Consider the following 18,199-nt stretch of genomic DNA (forward strand, 5'->3'; position numbering starts at 1 on the left):
AAAAAAAAAAAAAAAAAAAAAAATATAAAAAAAAAAAAAAAAAAAAAAAAAAAAAAAAAAAAAAAAAAAAAAAAAAAAACAAAAAACTATATATCAAGTGAGTAGTTAACTTTGCATCACTATGAAATATGAAGTTCCTTATAAGTCCAAGCAATGACAACGAACATATCTTCTCAACCAAAAAAAAAAAAAAAAGGGACAACGACGAACATAGCTTATCTCACCAAAGCGAAGTCCAAAGTCCTTAATTTATTTATTTTCCTTCTTTTTTATTTTTCAATGTAAATTTACAAATTACAAGCCAGTTTGTAGAAGTCTTATCAAGGTATGATTGATTCTTTAAAAAACGAAAAAGAAAAAAGAGGGTATGGTTGATCATTTTACTCCTCCGAATCTGGGCCTAAATGCAATTTAGGAGCTAGCCTATTAATACTTGTCAAAAGCCTAATCTTGAACATAAATATGTTGCAAAATTGGATACGGGCTTACATGATCATACATGTAACTATGTAAGGATACTTGTCTTTAATATTTTGCTACTGTTATTAGTCTCTCTCCAATGGGCTCACTATGATACAATTTAATAAAGTAAATATGCAGTTACTTAAGACTTTTTGTTGTGAACGTAGACTGTGGGATTAAACTATGATAAAACCCAATCTCAAACATAAATGAATTGCAAAATTGAATATGGGCTTACATAATCATACATAGAACTATGTAAGAATACTTGTCTTTAATAGTTTTTTTAGGGATATTATGAGGTTAGTGTCTCTCTCTAATGGTCTCAGTATAATATAATTCAATAAAGTAAAGATGTAGATACTTACGACTTTTTGTTATGGACGTAGAATGTTGGACTAAATCATGGTAATTTCAATGTGTTTTCACTCTCACTTTCTCTCCTCTCTCTTAATCTTAAACCTAATATTAATTGTAGATTTCGGTTAGTTCAACCGGTAAAATCTACTGTTATCGAATAAGAGATCTGAAGTTCGAACCCTACCTATACCAAACATTGATTAATATTTTAGTTTGATGATAAGACCAATTATTATGAAGTAAACACCATAGATTGAAATTCCATTGTAACATAAAAAAAATTTATTAAAAAAAAAAAAAACTTAAAATCAATTCTAACATGGTGTTAAAGACCATTTTGAGAAGTGCCATGTGACACCTAGTGGCTCATTCTATAGTCCTCTATAAAGCCCAATAGCTATTTCTTTGCGGATTCAATCACAAGTAACGAATAAGTAAGGTTTACTCGCAACTTGTGGCGGGCTAAAGGCCTCCAATGACCCAATATCATTAGTAGGTTGAATTGATAAATCCCAAATATTATTGGTTATACTGGGCCAATATATATATATATATATATAATTTTTTATCCTTTGGAAATTTATACTAGTCAATTAAGTTTGTATGAGGAAGGAATCGTCCTAATTGCAGCTAAAAGCAAATGTCACTTTTTTAATTTTTTGATAAACTCAAATTTCATTAAGAACTAAAAGGAGCAACAAACAAGGACCTTCCACAATTCCAAGAATGAATGGGGAAGAGAAGAAATATTACAGCATAAAACACAATTTAAATCAGAATAAAGTTTAGCTAAACCATGAGTAACATTGTTAGCTTCCCTCCTAGTCCAGTTCAAATTACAGCCTAAGAAGCACTTCTTCTTCAGTTCCAGAATGTACAGCACGATATTAGTGATAGCCAAAATCCGTAACATTGTTGAAGTATTCCAGGGCGTCAAAATACAGCTTTGAGTCCCCTTCAATCAATACATTCTGATGGTTTTCTTCCAAGGCTAATTGAAGAGCCCAAAGAATAGCACTTGTCTAAGCTACAATAGGAACACATGGAGGAATGCCTTTGGCCTAAGCTTTAACAATATTGCCATCAAAACATCTAGCCACAACTGCTATGGTGTTATTGAGGGATTAACAGCTGCATCAACATTATATTTTATAATACTAGAGGGGGGGGGGGGGGCACTGCCAATGCTCGACAATACACTCTTTCTGCACTTTTCTAGTACCTGATCACTTAGTTTGTTCTTTAATCCTCCATTCCATGTCAATTATGATTGATTGAAGGTTTATTTCCTGGTTTAGGTTGTGAATTGCATTGTTTCTAGGCTTCAATATAGTCTCAAGAGTTACTGCCCATTGGATATTCAAACCATGCTTATCTTTCGATCTCTTCTTCTTTGGATTTTCTCTCTCTCTCCGTTCCCTCTTTAACTCTCTCTTCTAGCTTTTTTTTTTTTTTTTTTTCTTCTTCTTCTTCCTTTTCCATACCATCAAATCCATTGCTTTCCTTCTCTTATGGTACTTATCTTCCCTGCTGATCTATGCATCAACAAAGTGGGCATTAAATCTGAAAGTTTCAGAGACAGAAACAACGCTTCAATTTTTTTTTTTTTTTTTTAAGAAACCAACTTGGAAGTCCAGGCAGGAGCTTTATTGAAAAAACAAGAAACCAAACTTAGCGCATATCAGCAAAAACCAGTGGGGCTATATCCCTAGGCATGTCATCTCGCCAAACCTGAAGTTCTAAACCAGACTTAGCTTTCTTTGCCAAAACATCGGCAACTTTATTACAAGACCTATTAACGAAACAAAACTCACTAGAAATCAAAACAGACGAATGATGAGTGATATCGTCCATAATATGCCCATAGGATGAAAATTCTGCAGAACCACAGTTAATAGCTTGAATCACCACAGCTGCATCACCCTCGAAAATGACCTTGCGAAGACCAATTTCAACTGCAAACAAAACCGCACGTCGACAGGCAAGGGCTTCAACATCAGCAACAGATTGAGGGAGGGGAACACGCATTGAAAGAAAAGAAAAGTAACACCAAAATGCAAGCTTTGGCCTAATCCAACAATTTTCAACATGGGTCTTTTGCAAGTCTTTCACAATATTCCTTAAACTAATCCAACAATGACAGAAACCCATATCTCAAATTTGCAACTTTTTACATAAACACGTCACATTTGACATCATAATCAAAAGAAAATTTACATCTAAAAGAGAAATCACAAATTCTACAAAGACTATCTTTTCCAAACTAAAATTTCACAATAAAAAAAAATGGGAAAAGGGGTTTTGTAACACATTACAGGGTTGTGCCGATGCACTGAACCATCGGCCTCCTTTTGAACCCAATTGGCTTCGGTGCTCTTAGCTCTGCCTTGGCCGTCCATGAAGCATGTTTGGTTTTGGTGGGGTTGAGAAGCAGGGGATAAATGTGGCGGGAAAGATGTGATTATTTGCTTTTATTGAGCACAGAATGGAGGTGGATGAATCAATGAAGGGGAAAGTTTGAGACTTTTTCAGTGTTTGATGATGATTATGAACACAAACTCTGCTTTGGGTTGGCTGACTTTGTGTGTGTGAGAGAGAAACAGTCACAGAGAGATAGTAAAAGTTTTGTCTCTGAAAATTCAAAGAGTAAAGTAGAGAGCGTTACAGAGAAAACGGAGAGAGAACGAATTAAAAAGCAGAATTACGTGGCATGTTTTCATTGGCTGGGGTAAAAGCAGTGTTTTACGCCAGTTCCGGACTGAATTTAATCTCAAATAAAAAAGGTTCGAGTAATGTGTAGTCTAATGGATGCATTTGAACCCAATATTTATTCAAAAATCCACGTGGAGTGATATCATAGGTGGAGTAGAGATTATGAGGTGAAGGGGGGATCTCATGGATATCAGATAAGCTTAGTCTTCATCTGTTACGGTCAAGAATTACCGTTAGTCCGTTACTTCCATTCCTCTGTGTCTCACTCTCTCTGTCTCTCTGACTCTGAGTCTCCAATGGCATTGTGTGCACCTACCCACAACCTATCTCTTAGCTCAGTCAAAAGCCATGCAAGAAGAAGACCAAGAAGTAGAAAAGGCTATGGGACTGGGATGGTTGCAATGGCAGCTTCATACGAGTACGAGGAGGGACAGTTAGAGCGCCCCAAGTGGGCTGGTCAGACCCCACTCTCTCGTCTTGTTCGAACTATCATTTCCTTCAAGCCCCTCTACTCTCTGCTCAAGCTCGGGGCTAGAAATGTCCTCATCAGGTCTCTCTCTCTCTCTCTCTCTCTCTCACACACACACACACTCACACTCAGAGACGCATACACTTATTTTCTTGGGTTTTGGAAGTGATTTCGGGATGTGGGTGAAACAGTACAGCTGAGAAGAAGAACATTCCATGGAGGGAAATGACAAAGGAGATTCTAGAATCAGATGTATATAAGGAGTTGGAGCGCATTCAGAACCCTTCACTTGTATACCCAGATTGTAATTCTCTATTTCATCAATGCCCAATTTCATTTCCGTTTTGCATTTATCAGTTTTTCCTTTCTTGTTAAATTAAATTATATGATTAAATTCTCTATTTATTAATTTTGGGTTCAGACCCTGTCTTCACCTCACCCTCATTTAAAAAAAAATCCCACGTGTTGAACTCTTTTTTTTTTTTCTCTTCTAATCTCTAGACCTTGAATCCCTCACGCCTGCCTCATAGATACTTATACTTATTGAGTAACCACCGCACTAAGTATATGTGTTGAGGAACCTTACTTAATAAGGACAGTTTAGGCCTACGCGTAAATGAGGGAGTGTTAGATTAATTATTAAATTCAACATTTCTTAATAGTTTAAACTTTTAGAATAATAGTTATCATCTTATTAATCAGTGAAATGTTATTAATTATTATTATCATCAATGTCGTTGTTAATGTTAGGGAGTGGGCGATGAAGGTGCTATCACTTGCTAGTCATCTTTATTATAGTTCAACCAGTTAATTATGAAGTGACTGCCTACATTCTAAAAATATCTAAAGTGACCGTTTATTGTACAGATTACCTGAATCCTTTTCATGCATATGATGAGGGCAACCTTTCATGGCTGGTAAAATTTTGAACTTTATTCTTAGCTTGTTTATATGTTTGTACTTCTTCATTTGACAATTGGAAAACATTCACTTGTATTTTTTGTATGTTTTGGATTAGTTCTGTTTGCGCTGAAGGATGAGGTTTAGTGGACCCAAGTTAGTACCTAATCAGTTCAGTATAATGTTCTTAACTCTTTCATATTGCAGAAAACAGTTTCATCCACCTAACATGGGAACTAGAAGCCTTGCCTGTTTTTGTACTTTGATGCGCTTATACGCACATCACACTTAGAATTTTCAGGAATACTCAATCGAATCTTTTGAATTATGTCCAAGAGGGTGGGTGCATAGAATTGACTTTTTTGGTAGTAACAAATCAATAGAATCCTAAAATTACTCTAAAGCTTTATAGTAATTATGAGGAGAGGAGAGAGATGAAATGAATGAATGAAAAGGAAAAGTGAGAATCACATATACAATAATATATACTTATGTTGATGCTCTATGTTTTCACTTTTCAGAGCTTGTTGGTTGGGCTTGTCAACATGTTTGCATATGGCCAAATATGTGTCCCTTAGATATGTTCATGTAAAAATGCTTCAATTCTCTTTCAAGGGACAAATGGGGTCTATTTTAGCTTTGGTGTCTCCTGCTTTTAGAGTGAATCACATACAGTATTTCTGTTTAAGATTGGTGGGATTTTCCACTGAATTACATGTTTTATTATTATTAATTTTTTATATAATGCCATTTCACAGGTTTGATTAGAAATTCAAAATTATTTCCCCACATGAATGATGCTTATTAACTTACCATTTGCTTATGTTCTGTCAAAATGATTAAGTTCTTGTTAGTGACAATATGTACCTACCTAAATCTTGGTTACTATTACACTGAGACCCTCTTGCTGCTAATATAATTTTTATAAAGAAAATTATATAAATGAAGTTGTATAATGAGCTATTATCAGTTTGAAAAATAAGATAGTTCAAATACAGGATAATCCTTAAAAACATTGCTCATCTATTGGCAGGCTGCGGCAGAAGCAGAGGCTGCAACAATGTCAATGGCAAGACGAGCAATACCTGATGCTTCTTCCTTAGATGAAGCTAATGAAATAATACGTGGAAATTGGCTTCAAGCGATTGAGCAGCATCATCTGCAGTACTCCGGAAATTCCACGATCAGGGACATCTTAGATGTTGGATGCTCAGTTGGTGTCAGCACAGGCTATCTTGCTGACAAGTTTCCATCAGCTAAAGTCACAGTGAGCACAATTTTCAATCTGGAAGTGATATTTCAATTAACTATAATATTGAACTTTGTAATAATTTATATGTCACTATTTAGCTTAAGTTATGTCTTGATACATTTGCTGCAGGGTCTAGATTTGTCACCTTACTTTCTTGCTGTAGCTCAATTTAAGGAAAAGAAAGATCCCCAAGAAAGAATCCAATAATCTGGATTCATGCAATTGGGGAAGACACAGGCTTGTTGTCCAACTCCTTTGACCTTGTTTCCATGGCTTATGTGGTATGCATTGTTGTCTACCTAGAATCTGTCTTGAGTTTTCAACAATTCTGCTAGTTTTTATAGGTGAAATATGAATATCCTGTTTTTGTAGTTGACAAGAATTGTAGAAATTAAAGCACTGTGGTGTAATCTAAATAGTCATATATGCCTTTTTAGATTTGATAGAGGGATGATAGCAAACAAAAAGGCTAGGTTAGACTTGTTAGGAAAGTCGTACAATTGAAACCCATGTATGATTCAGAACCACATTGAACGTAGTTCTAGTGTTGTGTCAATTTAAATGTTAGTCTGCTCTCTTATATTCTTAAACGTGCTAAATGGAAACATTCAGTAAAGGTAACTCATTCCTATCCAATACAAAAAAGTACACATCTAGAAAAAATTACAATATGTAGCTATTTTCCAGTTCTTGCTCAGTTTGTTACCAGTTATTTACCTAAATTATGTCCATATGCAAGTCTTTTTATGAGAGAGAGACAGAGAGTAATGGATGTGAAGTACAATAGTTGTAAGACTCTACCACAATTCTAAAAGACTTATTTTAGGAGATCTAAACCATAGGATTATGTAATTGTTGACGGTTCATGTGAAACTGAACCCTGATCCTTTCTTATGACTTGCAAATTTTTAAAGTGATATAAAATGTAAAGCAATTGCTCTACTTCAAGGTCTTGGGAATCTTTTATACCTGGGATGCCCCCTATAATGATAGAGGGTGACTCTTCCATGTACAAAAGGGGGCTTGCATTGAATAATCTTTAGGTTTTGGAGGAAAACTTGCTTAGAACTTCTTTGGCAAAGGAGGACCTTTATGGGTGCTGAGATTGGCCTTCGCAGTTCTGGAAGAAAACTTGCTTAGTTTACTTCTCATTTGTATATTTTTATTTGTTTCATTACAAATTACAATAAACTTTTGTAAGATAACAAGTAGTAAAGCCGTACAATTGAACTTGAGTCTTGAATATAGATATTCTTGAGCTGTGTGTAGTTCTGACAGAAAACTCTAAATTTATATTACCAAAAATACATTTTGATGTGCTGAAGAATCTATGTCCAACGTCCTGAAAGAATTGCAACGGATGTTCCCCATGAGGTGGATTACCAGAAAAATCATTTCAGAATGTACAATAATCGCCCATTTGAGGGAATGCTCCTATCTAGTTTACAGGACGTAAGATCATGGGTACTTGAAAATTTCCTTGAAAAAAAAAAAAGTGCTCTAAAAATCTTTCTGTAAAGCTCCTCATCATAAGAAACATTTGCGGATACATACGCATCTGACTCCCTAATTTCTATGCAGCTTCATGAATGTCCTGAAAAGGCAATAGTCAATTTAGTGAAGGAAGCATTCCGTCTCCTTCGACCAGGAGGCACAGTTGCCTTGACGGATAATTCAGTAAATTTTCATATGCATAAATCTTTAATTCTTAACAATGTGTTCTACTGCTATAACATCACTCATTTTAGTTTTGCTCTCTGTGCAGCCAAAGTCAAAGATCCTTCAGGTATGATCTCAATTCTACTAATATGTTTCTGTTTCTATTACAGCAGTTTAGTATGGTAAATCTTTGCATAACAAACTTAATTTAAGAATACGAAATTTTATATTTCTTTCTACAATATTTTCTATTAGAAAAGAAAGTAATTGAAACACAGGAGTTTACTCAATCTTTAACTAGAAGATATTGAATTGTTATTTGGAATCTTGAGAATAAAAAGTGTTGAAAATTTTGCCAAAAATTTTTGGAAGCTCAAAACATTATGAAAGTTTACTTGAACCTCAGCAAACCATAGAATTGGTGGCATTGATTAATGTTAAGTTCATCAATAATCTTCGGGGCCATGTCTTATGGTTTTTCATCTATTGTAGGAATTGTCTCCAGTTCTGTTCACATTGATGAAGAGCACTGAACCATTCCTAGATGAATACTACCTGAATGATCTGGAAGCAACATTGAGAGAGGCTGGATTTGTTAATGTACATACAATTCTCACAGACCCAAGACACAGGACAGTGACTGCAACAGTGCCTCATTAACCCATCACATTTAGCTCCAACTGAGAACCTATTGGCTCTAAGTCTAAGGGCCACAGTTTAACTGCATAAATATACAAGTTTGACATCATGGAACGTATATGCCTTGAACCAATTTCTGAAGGTTATTCGTTCAACATTTTTTTTTTTTTCCTTGAGTCCCTACTGCTAAATGTACTTCACAGAATGACATGAGAGTTCTCTTGCTTGTTTAGTTGGCACTTGGCACCAGATTGCTTTGTTAGCTCTTTATTTATGTTTGTAAATTGAGAACACTACTGAAAATTCTCTCAAGGATTCATATTTATTACAGCATAAAGGTATTATCTAGTGGACAGGACTTGATATGTGTTGTAAATTGTAAGCATATTTGTTGGACTTGGAACATAATTTTAGTTGAAACGCATTTGATGTTTTCTGGTACGATGATGTTCATTTTCGGACCGCTTTCAATAGTTAATGGGCACGTGTAGCAACGAAAATAACATTTTTTTATATATTTATTATTCTTCATGAAAAGAAAACTTATTCTCACAGTTACATTACATCTTCTTGATTTTTCTCCAAAAAACAAAAAAAAAGTCCTCTTGAAAATAATTAATGAAAAAGCAATAAAGTTGACGCATTTTCCGTATTATTTTTCATTTCGTTCTTCATAATTTTGAGTGAAAAAGACAACTTTTTCCCCTCTACAAAATCAATTTTAATTTCTAATATTTATATTTGGTAACACATTATAAAAAAATGTCATAATTAAATCAGTACCATTATTTTAAATGTCCAAGAAGAGTTGGATTATACAATATTTATGTATATAATATATATAAAATGGATAGAAAGTTGGCTCATAATATGTTTGGAACTTTTTTTTTTCCCAATCTATTATATAGCAAAATATTAAAAGTATTCATGTATATTTTTAAATAAGCCACATGATTCATTAGAGAGGCCATGTTACTAAATTTATATATAAATGGTTTTTTCAACTACCACATACAAAACCCTAATGAGTTGATTTAGTAAGTTCATATTTCGTAGTATCTCATGATATCTATAAGGATTAGATTTAAGAACTTCTTTGCTAAAGTCTTGGAGCCACCCTCAAAGGATTTCTCCCTATAAAAACTTAGGTGCTTTATTGAGGAAGTTGGAGTTTCCACGTTTCTCCTTTTTTTTTTTTTGGGTTTTTTACTTGGAATCACTGTCATGTATGTGTATGCACTGTTACGCACTTCATACTCTCATATTTAATATTAAATGGGTCCAAACCTATTCACACATTTAAAATTATTTTGCTAATGTTTTCAAATAAGATCAATTTTTAGCAACTTAGCACAATAGTCTCCAAACTTAGTGCATGTGGTAGAAGGGACTGTTTATACATAAGGGATACTTGAAAATGTTTGTATACTCTCATTTGTCCCAAAAAAAAAAATTGTATCATACTAGTAGATTGGAATAAGATAACTCCAAATATGAACCAAACTTTTTTCATATAAAAAATGTATGTATAAAATACCTCAAAAGTTGGGGTTTTATTTTTGGGTCTATATGGAGATACTCTACCAGACATTACAAACGTTGTAGTTCTGATTTAGCTATGCTTTAATAAAATTTCAATCCTGTTTTCTCCACACACCCCCCCCCCCCCCCCCCCCCCCCAAAAAAAAAACCCTGAGGTTAGGTAACCCTTTTTCTTTTAGAAGAAAAAATTTAGAAGTTAGCTAACCAAACTCATCCATAAGACCTTCATCAATTTGCTTTAAAAAAAAGAAAGAAAAATTTTTTTGGTTTTGCATCTATTTCTTCCAATCCATCATGTAGTGGGATATTCCATTAATCCAACAACCAAATCATAACTATTCCAGTGGATATGCCCCTATAATCAAAAGCTTTTTCTTTTCCTTGAAAATCAAGCAAACCTTTATCATTTTTATTTTTTATTTTTATAAAAATAAAGTAAACCAATCCACCAAAACCCAGATATTGACTCCATCAAAGATCCAGACCGTCCACTTGCACGACTTTATATCAATCAATAAGTTCAAATGAGACACAGTTTCTGATAACAAAAAGTAATGTGATCGAACGGCTCTAAATAATCGTGGTGTAAAACACTGAGGTACTACTCCTTTCTTTGCTGCTTCGGCCTTGTTCTGAGAATTTGGGTAACTGAAACCGACCTTCTTCCTTCCTGTAAAACTTTCTCAAAGTTTCTAAAAAACCAGAAGAATCTCACCAAATTACAATCTAGTCCCCCCAAAGTTCAGCTTCAGATCCCAAACCCATATTCAATTTCTCATTTCTCTTCTATCAATTTGAACCTCTCTCTCTCTCTATCTCTCTCTCTCATGGAAAAAGAGGAGGAGAAGAAATCTACGGGTGATGAAAGCGTGGATGTGAATGAAGAAACTGAAGCAATAGAGCTTATTCTCTTCCAAGTCCCTGAATGTTACGTCTACATAGTAAGTCAAAATCTGTGCTTTTTTCTCTACTCTTTTTGTATTTCTCTATCTGGGTTTTGTTGAAATCAATAGCATTTTTGTCGTGAAGCATTGGGTTTTCTGTTATTTGTGCTTTGATTTTGTAAATGGGTTTCCTTTAATTCATTGTAATTTTTTATTTATTTATTTATTTTATAATTCACTGGGTTTGTTGTTCCTGTGTAGTTTTGTTAATGGGTTTCTTTGAAATCAATTGCATTGCTGTAATTCATTGACCTTTTAAAACAAATGTTGTTTTTTTGTTAATGGGTTACTTGGCAATCAATAGGATTTTTGTTTTAATTCTTGATGATTATCAATGTCGCTGATCAAGATTGTGTTTTGAACTGTTTATTTTTAATATTGTTGGGTGGAGGAGAGGTTTTAAGTTGTTAAAACAACTGTTGTGACAATGAATTTGGGATTGGTTACAAGAAATCTATGCCCTTGTGATACATGTGGTATTCTTTAGCTTTTATTTACATTGACTATTGTTTGCTTGATTAGTTATGTTTAGGTCGTTCCATGAATCAGACAGGGTTTTGGGTATTGAGTTACTTGTTAAAGATCTTAGGTTTTTGGTTATGAGATCACTACTACATTCACTAAGTCTGCACTTCCATATAATTTAGAACAGATGACGCAGAGAGACAAATATCATCTTGTGTTTGAAATCAAATTTGTATGTACGTAACAGTTTCTTAGTTCTATATGACACTAAAATTACTAGGAATTTCTCTTTAAGTTTTGATATGGATGACTTTGAAATATTGTTCTGTTAAGTTTATTGTTATGTTGTTTTTTCTGTTTTGTAGATTCCACCAAGGAAAAGCGCAGCTTCCTACAGGTTTTTTTCTTAACTTGTTAAAATGTGATGCCTAATATCTAAAGGATCTTTGATATATTGAAATTTCTACTGTTTTTCAGTGCTTAAAGAAGCTAAATTACTTCTTGTTATGCTTTGTCCAATTCTTACCAAAAAATGGGGATCAATGTTTAAGCCTCTGATGTTCATTTTCAGGGCTGATGAGTGGGATGTCAACAAATGGGCATGGGAGGGCATGTTGAAAGTTATTAGCAAGGGAGAAGAATGCATTATCAGACTTGAAGACAAGACCACAGGTAAGATCATGTTTAATTTGCTAAAGGAGCAACCTGTAAGGTTCATATACCTCAGAAATAACTATTATTTGTTCAACAATAATCTAATATATCTGAAATAGGTGAACTATATGCTCGGGCTTTTTTGAGAAATGGTGAGCCACATCCAGTGGAACCTGTAATTGATAGCAGCAGGTTGATTCTTTTTCCCACTGAAGTTAAAGCCCATCTTTGTTGGATTATAAATGTTGGACAGTGCAGTTACATTTTCTAAATGTTAATATTATTATTCAGCAACTGTAGGATGTCTAAATAATAATTCTTTCTCTGGCAGATATTTTGTTCTTCGCATAGAAGAGAACATTGGTAAGCAACTATGCCTCTTGTTTCTTTTGTTTTTTTTTTTTTTTTTACTGTATAGTGATAGTTATACCATTTGACTATTTAGCCATTACAAAAATCGAAATGATTGTCTAAATTTCTATTTTCCATTCATAACTGAATTTCAAGTTACATACTTATTTTTTAAAATAAATAATTTTTTTAAAAAAGAATCTCAGGTTAGATTTCCCCCCCTCCTCCACCCCACCTGATGCAGTACCAACCAAAACTAATGCAACACCGTAAATTGAAGAACAGAAAATAAAATGACCAAGGAATCAGTATCTAGGCTTGCTTAGCTCCGTCACCAAGCAAGAAGGAAAAAACCTAGGAATTAGCACCTACAGTTGGTTGGAATTCACACCATACCATTAAGAAAATTTTGACTAAAATTTTATTAATGGAGCAAACTGTCAACTTGTCTCCATTGGAGTACAATAGTCTACTTATGTAGACTACTAGGACTTAACCCTAATTCTAATTGACCTTGGAAAACTCAATTATTACATTACGAAAATAAACCTGACTCTGGGAAATTAAATAAAATATGAATAACCTAATTAATTAATAATACCTAAAATAAAATCCAATTGACACCTAAAATTAAACAAAACTAAAAATAAAATTTTCTTTGTGCATTTTGCATCACCACTCAAAGAAAAGAAAAGGCAACCTTTAGAGGAAAGAATAGGAGATAAAAGGTGAGGAAAAACAATAAAAAGGAGTCAAGGCTTGTCACTACAGTAAAATGATTCTTCTACCATAATCACTATGCCTACCACCACTCAGCATGAGAACCTGCCTTTACCTGATCTTGGTGTTTTTAAGAATAAACAGATTTGTTAAAGAGGCAACGCCCATTGCCTGCTACATACATGGGGCTGCTACTGTTATGTGTATAATTCCAACAATAGTTGAATATCTTTTATTTTCTGTACTAATATCCTTTTAGTGTAGGGTCATAGGTTTAGGAATCAAATATTAAATTCAGTTTGATATTAGCCATTTGTGTTAATTTGTATGCTTTTCGCAATTGTTAACCCTGCCTTTTAGAAAATATGATCTTTTCTGTGATTTTTCTTTTTGATTAGTAAGAACTTATATAAAAATTTAAAGGGAGTGCTGTCCTCAAATATACAGGAAGTATACAAGAGAACCTTAAAAATTATGATAAGCATTTTGAAAAATCAAGAAAATCCAGAAAAGAAGATGGTAGACTGCCCAAAGCAGTCATCAGTTAATATGAAGATTGTACAAACAAAGGTTTTAACTTGTTCACTGAAATTTCCTTTCTGTTGAAAGTCCAGGTATTTCATTCAGGCCAAATAGTCCACATAATATTAATGGGGACAACACTCAATATCAAAAAACCTTTATGGTGACCATGCATCCCTTTTCAACAAAGAAGACCTTCAACTGCTCAACTACCTTTTTGGCCATCCCCTAATAAATCCCAAAGAACAGAGGAAAAAAAGAAAAAAAAAGATTAACACATGCTTGATGCTGCATGCAATGGACAATGTAATAACAAGAAACCAACTGCTTTGCCACTGTTGTTTACATATGGAATAACCATATTCTATAATAATGTTCCTTTTAATCAGGTTTTCAACTATTATAATCTTTCCCATGGTGGCTACCCAAGCCAAAAAAACCTTCCGTGGTACTTTAGCATCCCAAGTACTCTTCCCAAGTGAAAATAGTAGGCTTTAAGCCCTCTCAAATCCTTATAAAAGAACTGAACATCAAATATACCGATCTTGATGCCCATTTGAAAAATGTTTGACCCCCCTATTTTTGATGCTATATGTGCCTTTGCTCTGTACATCTTTCCTTTTTTCATGATCTTTTTTAGTATGCTCCTCATTCATCTTGAGGTTATGCAGGTGGTCGTCTTCGGCATGCTTTCATTGGCTTAGGGTTTCGAGAAAGAACAGAAGCTTATGATTTCCAAGCAGCCCTGCATGATCACATGAAGTATCTTCCTATCTACTATATGCAATTTTTGCCTTTTTATCCTATGCTTTTTATCTTCAAATGTGTTTGAACTGCTGGTTTCTTAATTCATGCTGGCTTAGAAGATCAATTTCACTGAGTAAAACTGATTCATCCTAAATTGTCTTGAAGATATCTGAACAAAAAGAAAACTGCAGAAGAGATGGAACAACATTACCAGCAGGCTTCTTCAGTAGATTACAGTTTAAAAGATGGTGAGACTCTTGTGCTCCAACTGAAGAGCAACGTGAGTGTCATTTTCATTTGACTGTTATATTGAATGAATAATGTCGAATTTTCATTATTTTGGTTGAATTTAACGCTTTTTTAATGTCAACAGAAAAGTGGTAGTTGTGTGAAGTCAAAATTTTTTGACCAGAGTTTGAACAATCCCTCAGAGGAAAAGGGTAACCGGAAAGAGTCCATAATTCCGATCAAACCACCACCTCCTCCCCCAGCACCACTTTCTCCTGCTGTTACTGTCCAGAAGTCTCCAACAAATGGGCCACCAAATTTCAATCTTGAGGGAACTTCCAAAGATGAGGCCCCGGAATCAACAAAAGAAGAGGCTAAAGAGCTAACTTCTTCTGAAAGTCACAGCCAACAGGATATAGCAGATGATGATTTTGGGGATTTTCAAGCAGCTGGGTCACATGGTCTATGATACTGATATTTTATACTTGTGCTCAAATTCTTCCCTGGTTTTAATGGTTTGGGATTTGTGATAGCTTAGGTACTTAAATTTCAAAATTTCCTTTGGTCTGGTAAATATCTGGTAAATACTACACAATTTGGAGTTAGTTACAGACTGAATTTTGATGATGCGAGTCATTTTATTTATTTGTTTCTTACAAGATCCAGTATATGGGGAATGCAAACCGCCTTTCCTTTGTGTGGTGTTTAAAATTATCCTAATTTTTAAGTAGACAAAATGAACTTATATCTTTAGTTACATTAACATCAGAATGAAGTTGAGTGCAGTCTGGCAATAATTAAGCCTCTTTCTTTTCCCAGATATGTCTTCATCCTTCCTTTTCGACTATAACACTCTAATCCATCACTCGTAAATCGTATTCCAATGATTTACCACCAAGCTTAACTATTAGTAATGTCTGAAGGAGCTGTTCTGGCGTTGTCACTCTTGTTTTTATCTCCTTTTGTGGTCTATACGCATTTCCCAGTAAATTTGGTTGAATTCTAGTGGTGGTTATTTTTTATGAAGTTGCTCTTTTTTGTGAAAGATCTTCCCTTTTTTCTGTGATGTATTAAGATCTTGTTCTCTCTCTCTCTCTCACTCATTGCTCTTAGTTTCCAATTTCTATGTCCTTTACTGTTCTTGCTCTATACTCCATTTCTATTTGATTTGTTCGAATGTTATTAGATTGTTCTCTGAAACCTTATTATGTTTAAGACAAAAAGGACAAAAGAAGCATAAGTTACAGAATGCAACTGAATATTGTGTACCAGGGCTACTAGGACTTCAATAGTGGTGCATAATGAAGGGAAAGACAGCAAGGATGAATTGATCAAAACTAGCTAATGGTGCTTCTTAAGCAGATACGTAATAAGTATAAAGGATTCCAATGGAAAACATTCAACAAAGAAAAATAAATAAATAAATTCCCATGGCAAACAAATTTGCTCAAGCTTAGCTCCAGTTGTATTGACTATTGGGCATGAGTGTATTGTACCCGATGATGGAATGGCAATATCTACACTATACTAGTTGCCTTTGATTGTTATTCCATTTCTATTATTATTAGGATTACTACAACAACTTTGATCCGGTCAAATGCTTGGAGAACAGGAAGGGAGAAAAGAAAAGAAAAGAAAAGAAAAGGCATAAATGGGAAATATCAGTCGACGTAGCACATAAATCTTGCGAAGATGACGTGATGTGGGATGCATGTGAATATAGATGCAAAATGCTTTTGTGCTTTCATGGAGACATGGAGTATAAGCCATGTCTTCAAAAGAGTATAATTCTTATATACACCCATACACATCGCTCTTGTTAAATTATATTTTGCTTTTTTAAATTGAAAAATTGCTTGACTAATTAATTTCTTCACCTGCATAAAGTTCTGTTGGGAAAGGGAAACTAATTAGCCAAAGGAATTAGACGATTTGTACAACTGTGTATTATCCGAGTTTCTTGCTTCAAAGCAAAAACAGCATCATACTTTAATGCTTACTACAAAATTTTGTGTTTATAAATTCCTACTCTAAGATTTTGTTTTTATAACTCAAATGCACAAATATCCTTCATGCATTTGGATACTTAAATTTGGATTTTGATTTGAATTTGAATTTTAAAATGATGAATTTGAAATACCTTAATTCCAAATCAATAAATATTAAAATATGTCATATGGATTTCTAAAATTCTATGAATTTAAAAGTTATTTCAAATTCAAAGATTTTAAAGTTTAAAATTTTTGTTGGATTTGTCAAATGACTCAAATCTAACTCTTTGACCAATTTTTAACTATCCAAATAAGGTATTTGAATTTTGATCACCCAAATCCAAATCCGTGTGCTCAAATCTGACATCCAAACACACCTTGCCCTTGAATGGGTAAAAGGCCCATGAAAATAGTTCAGTTCCAAACTAATTTGGAGTTATCTTCTTCTAATCCACTATGTGATGATTGAAGAGATCATTTATGTGTAATTTTAGTCACATGACTTTTTAAAGAGTCGTTTGACTTGTTTAGATAATACACATGGATATCTTATAAATTGCCATATAATGAGTTGGGAGTGATTCAACCAAAGGTTTGTAGTTAAACTTTTTCCATTGGTCTTTTATACATTTTTGTGTTAAAAAGAAGAACTCCTATTGTAAAAATGTGACATTTTAGTTTAGCTTCCAATTTTTGGCCTTTTTTCTCACCTTTTACTAAATAAACAACAAAAATTCACAAAACAAAAATTATTTTTTAATTTAACTTTTATCTTTTTATCTCACCTTTAACAAATAAACTACCAAAAATTATGGGTGCCAAACTCTTAATAACTTATAAATAAATGTTATAATAATAATAATAATAATAATAATAATAATAATAATATGTTTGTTTAAATGTTCTTAATGTGGTTTTTAAGCTTATATTGTAAAAGAAAGACAAAGTTGAAAGTTATTACCAATTTTAATACAAATAAAAGGACATGCAAATAAAAATAAAAGGACATGCAAAACAAAGTAGAAGTATGTTAATAAATAGAGAAATACTATAACCACAATATTTTCACAACAAATACTAGGTGGCAAATTATTAATGGCTGATATTGATGAAAAAAAAGGTAATTTTAAAATTTGTTCAGATTAAAACTAGTAACAATTTGTCATCTAAGATTTATCAAAAAAATATTGTGAAAGTAGTAGTTCTCAAATAAATATAATCGATAAATATCTTAATTAATTTTTTGTGATTGGTGAGACATTATTTATAGATAAGATATGTAATGCCCTTAACATTATTCCTAAAAAAACATACTAACTTACAAAAACAAATTATAGAAAGGAGTTGACCAGACAAAAAAAGAAAAGAAGTGGGGGAAAAGAAATCCAAAAACACAAAAATAAATCATGATCAAATTTAGACCCTAAACAAAGAAAAGCTGAATTAAACCTAAAATAAACAAGAATGAGAGGACCCACCCACCGGAAAATTGAAAACGAATTGATATTTTGTGGCCACTATATTTCTCTATCTTAATATTTTTTTGAAGGATTTGTCTATCTTAATTTTCTTCAAAAAGACA

The 18,199-nt window shown here is 33.4% G+C and overlaps 2 protein-coding genes, 1 long non-coding RNA gene and 1 pseudogene across 3 annotated transcripts in view; 3 read left to right on the forward strand and 1 right to left on the reverse strand.

The window, feature by feature from the left end:
* The window catches only part of LOC111989643 (senescence-specific cysteine protease SAG39-like), a 90,332-nt gene that overhangs the window by 52,634 nt on the left and 19,499 nt on the right, over window positions 1–18,199 (forward strand). The gene's annotated exons all lie outside the window — the stretch shown is intronic.
* Window positions 2,448–3,499, reverse strand: LOC136063022 (uncharacterized). The gene is made up of 2 exons (XR_010624727.1): window positions 3,138–3,499; window positions 2,448–2,777 (listed from the first exon to the last, which is right to left on the reverse strand). It is a non-coding gene; the product is annotated as an uncharacterized LOC136063022 (long non-coding RNA).
* On the forward strand, window positions 3,736–8,894 carry LOC136063020 (uncharacterized; annotated as a pseudogene).
* Window positions 10,518–15,253, forward strand: LOC112002039 (uncharacterized). Its single transcript, XM_065762865.1, has 8 exons — window positions 10,518–10,936; window positions 11,770–11,801; window positions 11,976–12,076; window positions 12,178–12,250; window positions 12,390–12,421; window positions 14,323–14,413; window positions 14,564–14,678; window positions 14,772–15,253. Exons 1-8 carry the CDS (start codon window positions 10,823–10,825, stop codon window positions 15,093–15,095), a joined length of 882 nt encoding a protein of 293 aa, XP_065618937.1. The 5' UTR covers window positions 10,518–10,822; the 3' UTR covers window positions 15,096–15,253.

This window comes from Quercus suber, unplaced genomic scaffold, assembly GCF_002906115.3.
Source record: "Quercus suber isolate HL8 unplaced genomic scaffold, Cork oak 2.0 scaffold_477, whole genome shotgun sequence".
Taxonomy (NCBI): Eukaryota; Viridiplantae; Streptophyta; class Magnoliopsida; order Fagales; family Fagaceae; genus Quercus; species Quercus suber.

Coding starts and splice junctions, on each gene's coding strand:
- LOC112002039 (XM_065762865.1), top strand. CDS start 10,823: ATGGAAAAAGAGGAGGAGAAGAAATCTACGGGTGATGAAAGCGTGGAT. Junction 12,077..12,177: donor ACTTGAAGACAAGACCACAG/GTAAGATCATGT, acceptor TATCTGAAATAG/GTGAACTATATGCTCGGGCT. Junction 14,414..14,563: donor GCCCTGCATGATCACATGAA/GTATCTTCCTAT, acceptor ATTGTCTTGAAG/ATATCTGAACAAAAAGAAAA.